Source organism: Verticillium nonalfalfae (genome assembly GCF_003724135.2).
Source record: "Verticillium nonalfalfae strain VnAa140/NRRL 66861 chromosome Unknown scaffold_145, whole genome shotgun sequence".
NCBI lineage: Eukaryota > Fungi > Ascomycota > Sordariomycetes > Glomerellales > Plectosphaerellaceae > Verticillium > Verticillium nonalfalfae.
This window is the reverse complement of record NW_021167370.1, coordinates 58219-71539: the sequence shown is the minus strand read 5'-3', so window position 1 is coordinate 71539 and position 13321 is coordinate 58219. Positions and strand designations below refer to the sequence as shown.

Below are 13321 nucleotides of genomic sequence, written 5' to 3'. Positions count from 1 at the left end.
GCTCAGGGGCGGGGTGCTCGGGCTCAGGAGCGGGGGTGCTCGGGCTCGGGGGCAGGATGCTCAGGCTCCGGAGCAGGGTGCTCGGGCTCCGGCGCTGGGTGCTCGGGCTCCGGCGCTGGGTATCCGGGATGGCCGGGCTCTTCAGGCTCGGGGCATGGGGTCTCAGAGGCATGCGGCGGCGGGGGGTAAGGAGTGGGTTCCCCCGGAGCAGGGTAGTCGTCCTTGGTGGTCGTGGGCTTTCCAGAGGGCTGGGGAATGCCGGATCCGCCGGGGCAGTCGTCCTCGCCCGTGCCGGTGGGAATGGCCGCAGCACAAGCACAAACTAATAGTTCGGTTAGTTCTCGGACAGTTCTTGCACATTTGCACGAGGGCTTTTGTCTTACCGGACGAGGCACCCGTGATGACGGCCTGGAGGGAGGCGGGAGGACAAGCTGTGGCGACGCAGGGAACGAGCAGCTGTGTAAGGCTGGCCTGAGCTTCAGCCTCACACTGGCAAGCGTAATCGGTCGCATCGCAGCCGACATTGGGAGCGGCATTGAGGAAGCAAGGCTGGGCACAGGCTGGGACGGCCGACGTGGCAACAGGACCGCAGTCGGGGGCCGTTGGTGGCGCACAGCTTGTGGGCGGCGGAATGACACTGGGGCCAGGCACCTCACTGCTCTCGCCAGGGCCGGGAGCCTCGGACGACGGCTCAACGGGAGGCTCGCCGCCGCCACCAGATGACGCGGGAGCCGACGGCTCAACGGTAATGCTGGGTTCGGACGAGGCAGTGCAAGGGGTGCTGGGGTTGGCGGTGACACAGCCGCAGAGGGCGGAGACGGAGCCGAGGAGGGGCACGGCGCCGGCAATGCCGCATGCGCTGATGACGCAAGGCGCGGCGCCGGCTTGAATGGTCTGGAAGCCGGCACACTGGCACTCGTAGTCCTCAGCGGCGCAGCCGAGTGAGGCAGAGGCCGCGGAGATGATGCAGGAGCGGCCACAGTTGGGAACGGCCTGGGCGACATCCTCACAGGGAGAGGTGGCATCGCAGTCGCCGCCGCCGGGTGAGCTAGGGGCAGGGGTGATGGGGCCCGAAGATGCAGGCTCTGTGGAGCTGGGGATGACGGGGGGCACAGAGGGCTCTTCGGACACGGCCTCGCTCGAAGGGGCGCTTGGCGGTGGGCCACTCGACGGGGGCTCGCTTGGCTCGGGCTCACTGGGGACGGGAGGGCTGCTGGGAGCCGGAGCGCTGGTGATGGGCGGCTCCGAAGGGACAGCTGTAGGAGCGGCATTGACGCAGCCGCAGACGGAAGCGCCGGCGTTGATGGCTGACTCGATCTGCGTGGGATCCGCGTTGCAGTTGCCAATGACACAGTTGAAGGCCGATGCTTGAATCTGAGCTGAGCTTGTGGGGTCGCAGCGGCCTGGTCCGGGTCAACTGATGTCCATCATGAAGACGCGGTGCTTGTCTGATCACTTACAGCGGAGGTCAAGGCCATTGGTGCAGCCGACAGCGGAAGCTGCGGACAGGATACAGCCCGTCTGATCTGGTCAGTCAATGCCAACATGTTGTGGGCCTCTGAATACTTACAGCGCAAGCCGGGAAGAGAGTGGTCAAGCTTGCGCATTGTTCCAATCCTCCCTGAGCAGCAACGCCCGAAGCCACCGCCAGGAGGGCGGCAATGTGAGCGGCAGAGACCATGGTAATTGTCTGCGCAAATCGCGTCTTGAGTGTACAATGCTAACGAGTGTCTCCTGGCAGAAATATGCGAGGAATGTACTGGCGAACACGTTTGGACAGCCAAAGACAGACCTTGGCAACGAACACGGCAACCAAAAGAGGATGTCTCTTTGCAGTTATACATGAACCTCCCCCTTCACACTTCCGCAGGATGAACCTCGGCGATGACTTCCTGAATCTTTCATATGATCCGCCATGACATCGTTGGTGACCAGCGCCGCCTCGCTAACGCCGGCCGGGATGTCACGACCGAACTATTGGTCGGGCAAAGGCAGGCCGGCGAGAGCTTCACTGTCACATTGTCACGCTGCAGTGTCACTATACGAGCTGTAAAGGAGGGGGAAAGCAAGATGGAGGTGATCCCTGAGGATCTGGGCCCAACAATGACGCCCTTTCTCCAGGGTCGAAGGAGTCCTTTTCGGGTCGTTGCCTGTACCCAAGCATGTGCTCTGGTGTGGCGGCAGTGCAGCCTGACTGGGCAGCTGGACTGAGGGATCAACGCCTTGTCGGCATATGATGCCGCTCCAGAACCTGACCAGGGGCTGGGGGTTGAGGAAAGCTGTGCTTCTTTCTCTGACTGAGGGACGAAAGCATGAAGCCGCGCCAGGGGTCAGATTGGTGCGTCGCAGAGATCTAATCTTACAAGCTGCGCGGCATGAAGACAGCCTCCAGGTCAGACAACACCCTCTCGACTCATCGCGCAATCTTATTCCGATCCTGTGCAAGCTTCCTCACAAGAAAAGGGGGGAGAGGGAGGAGGGTTGGCTGCATGGAAGGCATAACACTACAAGAGTGGAAGCAGATGAAATGGATCGGAGGCTGCGGAAATCATGTGCAAATCCCCCAGACATCCACCCCCTCCCAAAAGTCGGCGCATGTGCCTCGGCCGGGGCAAATGAAGGCTGCGTCAGGCCAGGAACAGGAACAGGGTAGCCCAAAGAGATCATGGTGGTGTGGGTGGACAAGGGTCGGGGCGGACGCCGTTGGCCTCGCGAGTTGCGGGGAACCCCTGTCAGGCACGGTCTTGCGCCGTCTCACTGCAACCTCCAGCCCTCCTCACCGACCTCGAGGATCGCGGCAAGCGGCCGGAATGGGGCATGGCCTTGCGGTGGCGGGATGTGGGTGCGGTGGGGGAAGGGAGAGATGGCCAGGGTTGGGCATCGCTGGGCTGATCGTGGGCTTCCGAACCTGGCTGCGGTGCCACAGGGCTGCGGCTAGGTGCTTCGAGGCCAAGCTTGTCCAAGTTCTGCGTTGGTTATGTTGCTCTCTGGAATCGGCAAAGGTACATCGCAGCTGTGCGTTCAGGGCCGGGGGAACTTCCTGAACTGGCCAAGATGCAACCTTGTCGGCGGCACCTCGTGCCTCAATTGCTGGCGAGATGATCTAAGGTTGCAAACTGGAATCACATGAAATGAGAGACAAGACAATACTGGTAGATCCTCGGCACTTGCAGCAGCTCAGGCTGTTCTTGGTCGTATTCCTATTCCAAGATCGACTGTCACCTGCTCAGTACATTCCAAGCTTTATCCCATCCGCTGGGGCTGACAGCGTGAACAACAAGGTTGCACAAATTCAACCGACTCGACATCTGAGGTTTTTGGCATGTAGCTCAGAAGGATCTGTGGTATTATAGGCTTTGCTTCGTTATCACTACTTGCGTCATCTCACAAGAATCTCGAGATTCTCTTCTAAGACCGGTTGTTGTTCGCCTTATTGTTCCCAACATTCAAGGCTTCCTTCACCTGCTCTGTCACCGGTTTCTCGTTTTGGTTGGTGCCCGTGCTGCCCTCGTTAGATACACCGAGGGTCTCCTTCACCTTGTCGACGACCGCTTGTCCGCCAGCCTGCAAGTTGCTAGCGGCATTCGCGATGACACCTGCGTCATTCGAACCGTCTCCCTCGCTGGCTTTCTCCGACGCACTGGAGACCACATTGTTCGCAGTGTCCATGGCCGCCTGTCCGGTCTCCTGGGCTTTCTTCGATGTCTCTGAGAGAACACCTTTATCAGACGCACTCTTTGTAGTCGAGTCCTGAATCTGCTTTGATGCTTGCGAAGCGGTGCTGCTAGCCTGGTCGGCGGCCGACTGTCCTGCTGCCTGCGCCTTACTGGCTACGTCCGAGAGAATGCCGCCACTGGAGCTATCGCTCTTCTTGTTTGATGTGTTTACCTGGTCCGAGGTCTTGGCCGCTGCGCTGTTGACCTGGTCAGCGAGGGACTTTCCGCCCTCCTGCGCCTTGTGGCTCGCCTCTGAGGCGAAGCCGCTCGTCTTGGTGTTGTCGGTGCTCGACGTGTTCTGCTGGGTGTTGTGGGCAGCGGAGCTGCTGAGCTTCTCAGCGAAAGTGTCGTCGCTGTCGGCTACCTTGGTGCTCGACTCCTTGGCGTTGTTGTCCCCGGAGAGGTTGCTGGACTTGAGAGTGGTACCCATCTGTGATCCCATGTCAGCACATGATGGATGTCAATACGAGGCAGGCGGGAGGCCATACCTTGGGTGCCTGCTCGACATTGCCGAAGAGATCCTGAGTCTCCTGCGCGACTTCGTCGGTGATGCTCATATTGAGGGCTGTTTTGTTGTTGGAATCTGTTTATCTGTTGTGTGTCTTGACCAGTGCGATATATGGAGATGTGTTATCACGAGCACTATTTATCGTAACGAAACTTTCCGCGTGCTGGTGTCCACGAGTGACTGGACCGTCATATATGCTCCCAACGGCCTCGCCACGATCGAGGTCACGAGCGTACTCTGAGCCTTCTAATGATGTTGGCCGACGTCATCGTGATTCCCAGGGCGAATCACTGAACTTGCCCGGAGAGTTTAAGGATTCAAGGATGTCCTCAATACTCCTAGCGAATCTCTCATGATGTTTCTCGCACGGTTGAAGAGCTGTCTTCCGCCATTGCTAAACAGTTCTCATGGCCGTGTGAATTCATCGTGCCCTCAGTCAAACACCGGAGCAAATGCGCCAGTTCATTCGCGTGGCTGTTGTCGTTTGTCTGCTCTGACCATGGATGACGTGGGGCAGCTTCGCCACCGGAGCGTTTTCCGGCCGGAGTGACGACAACACACCGTCAAGTGACAGAACAATGATTGTACTGAACCAAATGCCGTAGACAGACTTGAACAATGACAGTTCCGCCGAAGAGAGAAGAATTAGCTAATGCTTGGTTTTGAAGCTTAATTTATCAATAGCCGTTGGTCCAGCGCGCTGTTTTGCTACGCGTCTGGCATTGATCTCGACGCTGTTCTCCGCTTTTTCTATTCGACACCACCGTTCCACCCAAGTTATTTGCAAACCATCCTGCGACAATAATAACCCCCGCGAGAAAAATCGAACAGGTGAATAATCAAGGAGATGAGCTGCTCACTAGACTCCTCAGGCTTTGAGAGTCATTTGAGACATGAGACTTCACTGCCTACTCTTGGAAAACGAGACCCTGTGACTGGTTCAAGGGGCCAGCCTGTCGCAGAATTGTGACATACTCAATGTTTCCACTACGTGAGGCCAACTCGGCAACTTGAACTCTCTTAAAAGTTTATTGCAGGAAGCCTTATATTCAAGTTGCAGTGTTAGTCAGAAGTCCGTTAGCTCCCGATAACATCAACGTAGCACGTGGTGAAGCCCTGAGGACTTCGACAGCTACAGGGTGTTCATTAGCTGTGGCAAGCTGCGTATTGGCTTATTGGTCGCCTATGGTGGCATGTATCTGCTAAAGGTCTTGGCGCCAAAGGATTACCAGAGTCCATTTCTCCTCCTACACAACTTCTCCTTCCGATTTCATCACAGACCGATTGGTCATTCGTTGGAATCTTTATGGATAAAATGTAGACTCGCTCTCGCCTGCGGGGTTGCGGGCACTACTCGACGTCGTAAGGTCCTCTTATCGCATGGCTATTCGCCGGCCCCCAGGGTACCTGATGCCAAGGATGTAACTGCCTTCCTAACTTGGTGTTCGATCTACATTGAAATGCAATGATCAAGGATTCGCTCGACGGACAGCTCTGAATATACACAAAGCCATTGTTAGCTGGGGCTCTCTCCAGCATGGAAGCTCTTGGCCTTCGGATGCGAGATCCGGAGCTGGGGAAGGAATAAATAGACCATTCCCGTCGTTGTCCCCGAACCGTAGCTTGACCTCGCCTTATCTGTACAGATTCTTACTTTGCCATCTAGCCTTTTGGTTGTCATCGCAGCCCTCTCTCGAAATGCGCTTTGGTACTCTGACAGGCGCGGCCCTGGCCGCTGCCTCTGTCTCTTTTGCGAAGGAGATGCCCAAGGACGAGGCGCGCGCAGCTGGTCAGTTATCCTCATGATCTCACCATAAAAGGTCATGATGCCTGCATACTATGGCTGATGCTGATATGTCTTCAGAGCTATATGACAGCGGCAAGATGCACGAGACGATCATGGGGAAGAAGAAGGCCTTCTGGAAGTCCGAGATCGACTCTGGTATGATCGACTCGTCGCAATGGCCCCGGCTCAACTACACCAAGTGTGTAGACGGAAAGGTCGCGGCCATTCCTGGGGACCCCCACCATACCTTTCGGTGCAAGAACATGGATCTGTATGACTTTATCAACCATGCAGAGCTGGGTTCGCCGTCATCGGACTCGCAAGGTCGCACTGGTAGCTCTACTTGGGGCTGGACAGATCCAGAGTCGGGACGAGAGTTCATTGGTGGGTCAAGGAAAAGTAGACTGTGTGAGAATATAGATTGCTAACCCCCAACAGCCAACGGCATGTTTGATGGCACGTCCTTCATCGAAATCCTCCCAGAAGGCAAGCTTTTGAAGCTCGGCTTCCTGTAAGCTTCCCGCCACTCGCCACTCAACCCCAGCTGACTCCAGGGAAGGCCTGCATTCGCTCCGACAAATGATGACGCGTGGTGGAAGGAAATTCGAACCTTCAAGAACTACGTTCTCATTGGAAGCGAGCTCGAGGGCCACGGTATCCAGATCTTTGACATGACCAAGCTTCTCGACATTACTGCTGCCAATGCTCCCGTCGAGTTTACGAACGAGAAGGACCTGACCGGCCATTTCGCCGACCTGCCCCTGGGCGCTACCCACAACGTGGTTGTGAACGAAGAACTTGAATATGGTGTCGCCGTTGGAGCTCGTCCTCGGAATGGCGGCTGCTTCGGTGGCTTGATCTTCTTCGACTTGTCTGATCCCACCAACCCCGTCAAAACTGGTTGTGACCCCCAAGATGGATACACGCATGATGTAAGTGATTGATGTGGCTATAATAGTCCACCTCACCGACGTCAGAGAAATGATACCCTTGCTGACACCTGTTAGGCTCAATGTCTTGTCTACCACGGCCCTGACAAGAAGTACGAGGGACGCGATATCTGCTATGGCTACAACGAGGACACTCTGACAATGTGGGTTAACTTTCCCCTTTGTTGTACAGAAGAGTCATGGCTAACCTTGACGTAGTTTCGATGTCACGGACAAGTCCAACTCAACCATCATCTCCATCACCTCTTATGAGGGCGCGACCTATACCCACCAAGGCTGGCTCCTCGACCCCAAGAACCAGGAGTGGCTCTTTATGGATGATGAGTACGTGTTCCGCCTAATCGCAAATCTTCCGCCCTAACTTCCGCAGGTACGATGAGTACGACGTCATCGGCCCGGCTCGTGACGGATATCCTGTCACGTATATCTGGGACATTCGTTCCCTCGAGAATCCCAAGAACACTGGCCTATACAAGGGTAACGTGAAGAGCATCGACCACAACCAGTATGTCAAGGACGGACTGGTGTATCAATCAAACTATGGTGCTGGCGTCCGCATCTACGACGTCTCTTCTGTACCTGAAGACCCTTCGGGTAACAGCGTCTGCGAGATTGCGTACCTCGATATTTACCCCGAAGATGACGCTCTCCCTGGCGGCGGTAGCCTCGAGTTTGTCGGGTCGTGGGCCTCCTACGCTCTGTTTGACTCTGGCTACATCTTTATCAACACCATCGAGCGTGGCGGCTTCCTCGCCAAGATGACCAAGCGGGAGGCCTGCAAGCCGAAGAGCTGTAATGCTGATAACTGTCTTCGTGCTCTGCGCTCCAGCAACATCGAGGGCCGCCTCGAGGAGAGCCGGGAATTCTGTGGAGAATTCACCAAGACGTTCGTCGCTGATGTGGCTGTCGTTCCGGAATATGCAGTCAAGGCCTGCCCGACTAACGTCATCTCGCGGGTCTCGTCGGCTTGCTCCTGCCTGCCTACCAGCGCGTCCAGCTAAGCATGGATAAGGCACTCTGCCCAAGTCTGGAGATGCGTGAAAGTTATGGGGATGTGTACCTGATGTTTGAGGCACGGATCAGGTAGACAGATGAAATATGTGCAAGGAACTTATTATTCAAAGGCCGAAACAGCCGCTTGTTGTCTCTGCACTGAACTCGTCAGACAAGCTCGCCCGTGACCTTCTCCGGAGCCATCTCATCCAACATCCTGTCGACAGCTTCCTTTGCTTTGTTCGCATATCCACCAAGGTCATCCCCGTGTTTCGCTTCAAACCTACCATCAAACACCTCGACACTCAACCACCCGCGGAACCCCGTCATCAAAACAGCCTCCAAGAACTCCACTATGGGCAAGTATCCCCCATCATACGGCAACGGCCGATAATCATGACTCCAGCGCCCCCTAGGTCTCGTCCCAGACTCGTCAACGCTATCCTTCAGCGGCGGACCCATGAGATAGGCATCGCTGATCTGCAAGAAAAACACCTTCTCCGGAGGCACTGTCTTCGCCAGTTCCGCCCAACTCGCCCTGTATCTCTCTCGCAGCGCGTCCGGGCCTACTCCCTGGTCTTCTATGAGTCCAGACGCGGTCGTCGGATCACCCCACTCCCCACCGGCAGATTGGAACGTGTCAAGACAGAGCCCAACGTTCGGCCGGTCCGCGGCTCGCACAACCTCCCACGCATCCCGCCACAGCGGCGCCCGCGTGGCCCAGCACCAATTCTCGTACGCGAGGCGGAAACCCCTCTCGGCCAGCAGATCCGCCAGCGCCGCCATGTCGGCCGCCAACTCCGCCACGGAGGCCGATATGCCGGGCGAATCGGACGCGCCGACTTGCAGCATATCCGTGCCGAGGGCGTCCATGATGTCGATCCATCCCCTGGCGCGGCTGAAGGCCTCTTCGCGCTGCGGGCTCCCCTCGGGCCACCCTTCAAAGTTGGAGAAGGGCTGGAGCACGATGATGGCGAGATTGGACGCGTGGCATAGGGAGCGGATGGCGGTGGCGGCTTTGCAGAGGGCGGGGTAATCGTCTGCGGCAATGTTGCGGTGGGCGTGCCGAGTTGCGAAGGTCTGGAGGTCTGGGAAGGCGAGCTCAATGCCGGTGAAACCGGCGGAGGAGATGGCGGCTAGCTTTTGCTCGAGGGTATGGTGCGGGAGGCCGATGGAGCAGCTGGCGAAGGACGTTGGGAGGTCGAATTGGGCGGACATCTTCACATTGGGTGTGCTAACGTGTGTCTATGCGTGGATTGGACGAGAGGGAGAGGAAAGAAAAGTAGTTTATTCACATGTTTGTTCTGAGTCTCGGTTTTTCTTAACATGCCGGTGATCGTTGGTCTTGACTCTAGAATGATGTCACTCGTTGATATGCAATTCTCTTGGCCTTGTCCCACTTGTCAAGGTGGAATCTAATGTCACCGGCGTCATATGAGGACTTCAATTTGCGCGATTGACTTGTCTGAATAATGCTCTAATCGAGCTTGGGCTCTGTTCTCGCGTCGACATCCTGCTGCTTGACTCTTTTGATCAGTCCGGTACCGACTACGGCACTGAGCCCCTCCTCCACCTGCTTCGTGAACAGCGTGTCGCTGCCCGTAGCACGAACCGACTTTCGGCGCTCCCTCTCCGCGACGCTCAGCCCCAGACCGTTCCGCTTGTTGGCCTCGAGCTCCTCGAGGCGCTTCAGTCGCGTGGCGTACCTCTCGTTGCGCTCCTTGCGGATCTGTTTCGAGCCAAGGCGCTGCAGAACGAAGCACACGAGCGAGCGGAACACGAGGAAGATGTGTTCACTGATAAAAATAGTGACGGGCAAAGCACACCAGCCACCGCTTCCGAGGTGGCTCGAGCCAAAGAGGTGGACAATGGCAGCGGTCGAAATGCTGCCGAGCCAGGTGAGAAGGTCGAGCGAATAAATCCATGGCCCAATGCCGTCCGTCCTGATGGGGTGGGGACGCTGGTGCTCGATGCAAATCTTGAGAAAGTCGGAGCGTAGCTCGATCCAGTTGTTGATGAGGAAGCCCATTGGGATGAGGGGCCAGACGGGCGAGAAGAGGGTGAGGTAGCCGAACTGTAGGACGATCTCGGCAATGTCTTCCTGCACATCGTATTTCGGAAGTGTCGATTGATTGCGGACGCGCTTGAGGAACTCAGCCTCCTCAGGGTCATCGCGAACGACGGACATGAGCATCGAGTCCTTGGATCGCAGACGTCGGATCTCGCGCCACCAGCCGCCGAATCTGTGCTTGACGAGGGGTAAGACATTCTCTTCGAAGAAACCGGATATCTGTCCGGTGACAACGAGAGCAATGACCTCGTTTCGTAGGCGATCAGAATCAGCGTGGAAGGTTGTGTTGTGGAAACGCTGGCCGACGCTTCCCAACAGCTTTGTCGTAGCCGTCTCGAGGTATGGAATCACATCGTCTCCGAAGGGCACATAGACGAATGCCGTCAGGAGAATGGGAAGGTAATTGGTGACAATATTGAGGACAAAGATCTTTTGTGTCAGGGACATCTCGTGATGATCAGCCGTCCGGTGGTTCTCGAACTCCGTAAGCGTATTTGCCATGTCCTCGAGGGAAGACGTGATGTAGGGAAGTGCCACTGCCAGCAAGACGGTGGGGAAGTATTCGAGGTAGTACTTGTACGGGCCTTCGTACGTCTCGGAGATGAGAACCTCAATGGCGAAGACACACACGATGATAAACCCCAGGGCCAGCGTGGCGAGCGCAACAAAGGGGATCTGGAGCAACTGTCGCATGACCTGCTTCCTCTTGGGGAAGTAATGCCGCGTTCGTCCCCCTTCATCTGTGATGACCTTGTCGTACTTGAACTGTGGGCGATTGACCTTGACGTGGCCAATGCCTTTGACGTTCCACCGGATGCCCAGGTCAGCCTCCTGAATTTTCCAGTATTCGAGAAAGACAGTACACCAAACACAAGTCATGATGGCGTAAAAAAGTGAGTAGTTGGACAGGAAGCGCCAAGCAAAGACGCCGGTGACGGCGGGGAAGCTGAGAAAGACGAGGTACGTCTGGATGAAGGCAAAGTAAAAGGCCACCTTGGATCCCCAAAGGTCTCGCACCATGTCGAGATCGTCGTGGGTCAAGAAAATGCGCTTGCTCAGGTGCTTCAGCAATGACTGGTTGATCTTTTCATTGTGCAGCGGGAAGACGGCCTCGACGTTCTCCCATTTTCCCAGACCAGGCGTGATGCCGGCGCCGCCGAGGTCCTTGCTCCAATTGACAAGGTGATACATGGAGAGAACATCTTCGGCCTCATACTCTGCATCAACGACAGTATTTTTGGTGCCTCCAGGATGGTGGGCAACAATGCCGTACAGCCAATCCTTGACTCTGTGAGGGGTTAGTTCTATGCGCAGCCAGACGTCGAGACGGACGGCTCACCTCGACTTATAGACGGTGTTTCCAAGGAGCTCACGAGGCGCCTTGACAAACACCAAGAGGGTCTGATCATAGCCCGCTCGCACTTCTGTCTGAAGGCCAGTCTCTTCAAGATCAGCGAGAAGCTCAGTCAGCTCCCTGGAGGCCGTTTCCTGGTCTAGGTCATGTCAGCTTCCTAGGAGCGCGTGTCGGAGACGCGTGATGTTGCATACCGATCTCGCTGAAGTTGTATTTGACAACATACTTGTCATTGTACGTCTCATGATACTCGCCAGATGGCGCCCGTATCATGGGGGGCGGCTTGAGCATGCCTGACATGGTTGCCAGGACGGGGTGAGAGTTGAAGAAGAGTAGATGGAGGGATGAGAAATAAGGCGAGAATCCCTGCTTGCCCCCGAGCCTCAACAGCAAGGCTGGGAAGGGCTGAGAGTGAGAGTCCTAAGCCTGGTGGCCTCGGCGGGCGAACAGACGATGGCAGAAACAGTTGAAACGGCGATGAGATGTCGCGTGCTCAGGGTCCTGAAGAATGTCTATCTCAGTCAATGTCGAAGTGTGAGCCCCGACAGCAAGCAACGGCAAAGCTGGGAAGAGACAGGTAAGGCTCAGAGTGCGATGGCTTCATCAAGATGATGTGACGTATGACCAAAGTGTGTGTAACTTGCCTCCTGTCAGTCTCTTTTTTGCCCTTGGGGTCAACCAAGCTGGAGCCCAGGCCTGACGCGTCAGCGTCCTCCACCGCCAAGCGAAGAAGCCGCCTTGTTTGCCGCAGAGCCGCGCTGGGACGGGGTTCCAAGTCATGTCTGGTGCCAATTGGGGTCTCGGACGTCCATCAGACGCGCTTGCGCCAATGCTGACGGGGAAGCATCCGTCGGCGTATCGGCCCTCTACCAAAAAGTCGAACCGACACTGATGAGGAGGGATGGAGAATGATGCCGCGGACCGATGATGTCTATGGAGTCGTGGCATAGGGATTGCGGCTGGCCCAGCCCAGGGTGTGGGTGTGCCCATCGTCCCCGCCCGTAGGGCAGAGCCGGGGAGATCCGCCAGTGGCTCAAAGGCCTGGCTGCCCCCGAAAGCTCTGAGGCACAGTTCCTAACGCTGGCTTTAGCGCGTCTTGCTGTGATTCGGCAGGCGACACGTGACTTGGCCCTGCTCTGTTTACTCCTCAGCCGTTGACTTGGGGGGAAGCTTCATCATAATCGAGTAGTCGGCGGCCTGATATTGCTTGGCAGCAGGTTCACCCGAACGAGCAAAAGATTGCGCATTGTCAAAGGTGCCTCGACTTGGAGAGACCTTCAAGCCATCGGACGACTCGAGTGTCCAGGATCGATGCGAGATGCCTCTATCAATGGCAGGCTCCTTGACGACTCCCAGGCAGACCACATGGGGGATGGGTGACGTGCTCTCCCGCCGAACGGCCTGCTGTCCCAACGAGCCGGTTCACGACCAGACTCCCGGCAGTCAGTGGCGGGCCCTTGCAATGGCGTGCTGACGCGATGGTCGGAAACAATCTGCCGGCATACGAGTTCAAGCGCGGAGCATTGCTGGCAGCAAGGACTTGCCCTTGAGGATCATAACTCTAGGAGTCGTCTGGTATTTTGAACAAGAAATGCAGCACCAAAAACGAGTGGGCATGACCAGCATCGTCTTTTCCGCTCTAGCTCCCGTCCCATACCGTACGCAACGCTTCGTGAGAATTCAGGAGGGCTGGGACTCAGTGAGACAGTGGAGGTCAAAGTCGCAGGACGCGACACGTTTTCTTGCCAGATGCCACAGGAAAGCGAAATGAGCTTGACGCTGTACGACAAAGTTGCAAGTCATATCGCCCAACCATGCATGAATCGACGGGAAAAGGATCTAGAGAGCTGACCACCAACGCAGTGGCCAGATCCAGGCATGCTACGAAACAGCAGACAATGGGATGACGGCCCAGGTGCTCAACAGTTGCCGAGTGGCCACCC

The 13321-nt window shown here is 56.5% G+C and overlaps 5 protein-coding genes across 5 annotated transcripts; 1 reads left to right on the top strand and 4 right to left on the bottom strand.

Moving 5' to 3' along the window:
- Positions 1-23: 23 nt before the first annotated feature.
- D7B24_002012 (uncharacterized protein) lies at positions 24-1681 on the bottom strand (the record flags this gene model as incomplete). The annotated part of the gene is made up of 4 exons (XM_028636228.1): positions 24-322; positions 384-1403; positions 1461-1521; positions 1571-1681. 4 exons carry the CDS (start codon positions 1679-1681, stop codon positions 24-26), a joined length of 1491 nt encoding a protein of 496 aa, XP_028491516.1.
- Positions 1682-3408: 1727 nt separating this feature from the next.
- Positions 3409-4273, bottom strand: D7B24_002011 (uncharacterized protein; the record flags this gene model as incomplete). The annotated part of the gene is made up of 2 exons (XM_028636227.1): positions 3409-4146; positions 4205-4273. The coding sequence occupies 2 exons, from the start codon at positions 4271-4273 to the stop codon at positions 3409-3411; spliced, it is 807 nt and encodes a 268-aa protein (XP_028491515.1).
- Positions 4274-5922: 1649 nt separating this feature from the next.
- Positions 5923-7961, top strand: D7B24_002010 (uncharacterized protein; the record flags this gene model as incomplete). Its single annotated transcript, XM_028636226.1, has 7 exons — positions 5923-6013; positions 6089-6394; positions 6449-6521; positions 6570-6942; positions 7018-7103; positions 7159-7284; positions 7331-7961. The coding sequence occupies 7 exons, from the start codon at positions 5923-5925 to the stop codon at positions 7959-7961; spliced, it is 1686 nt and encodes a 561-aa protein (XP_028491514.1).
- Positions 7962-8121: 160 nt separating this feature from the next.
- Positions 8122-9171, bottom strand: D7B24_002009 (uncharacterized protein; the record flags this gene model as incomplete). Its single annotated transcript, XM_028636225.1, has 1 exon — positions 8122-9171. One exon carries the CDS (start codon positions 9169-9171, stop codon positions 8122-8124), a length of 1050 nt encoding a protein of 349 aa, XP_028491513.1.
- A 259-nt stretch (positions 9172-9430) lies between these two features.
- Positions 9431-11678, bottom strand: D7B24_002008 (uncharacterized protein; the record flags this gene model as incomplete). Its single annotated transcript, XM_028636224.1, has 3 exons — positions 9431-11312; positions 11364-11517; positions 11573-11678. The coding sequence occupies 3 exons, from the start codon at positions 11676-11678 to the stop codon at positions 9431-9433; spliced, it is 2142 nt and encodes a 713-aa protein (XP_028491512.1).
- Positions 11679-13321: the final 1643 nt, after the last annotated feature.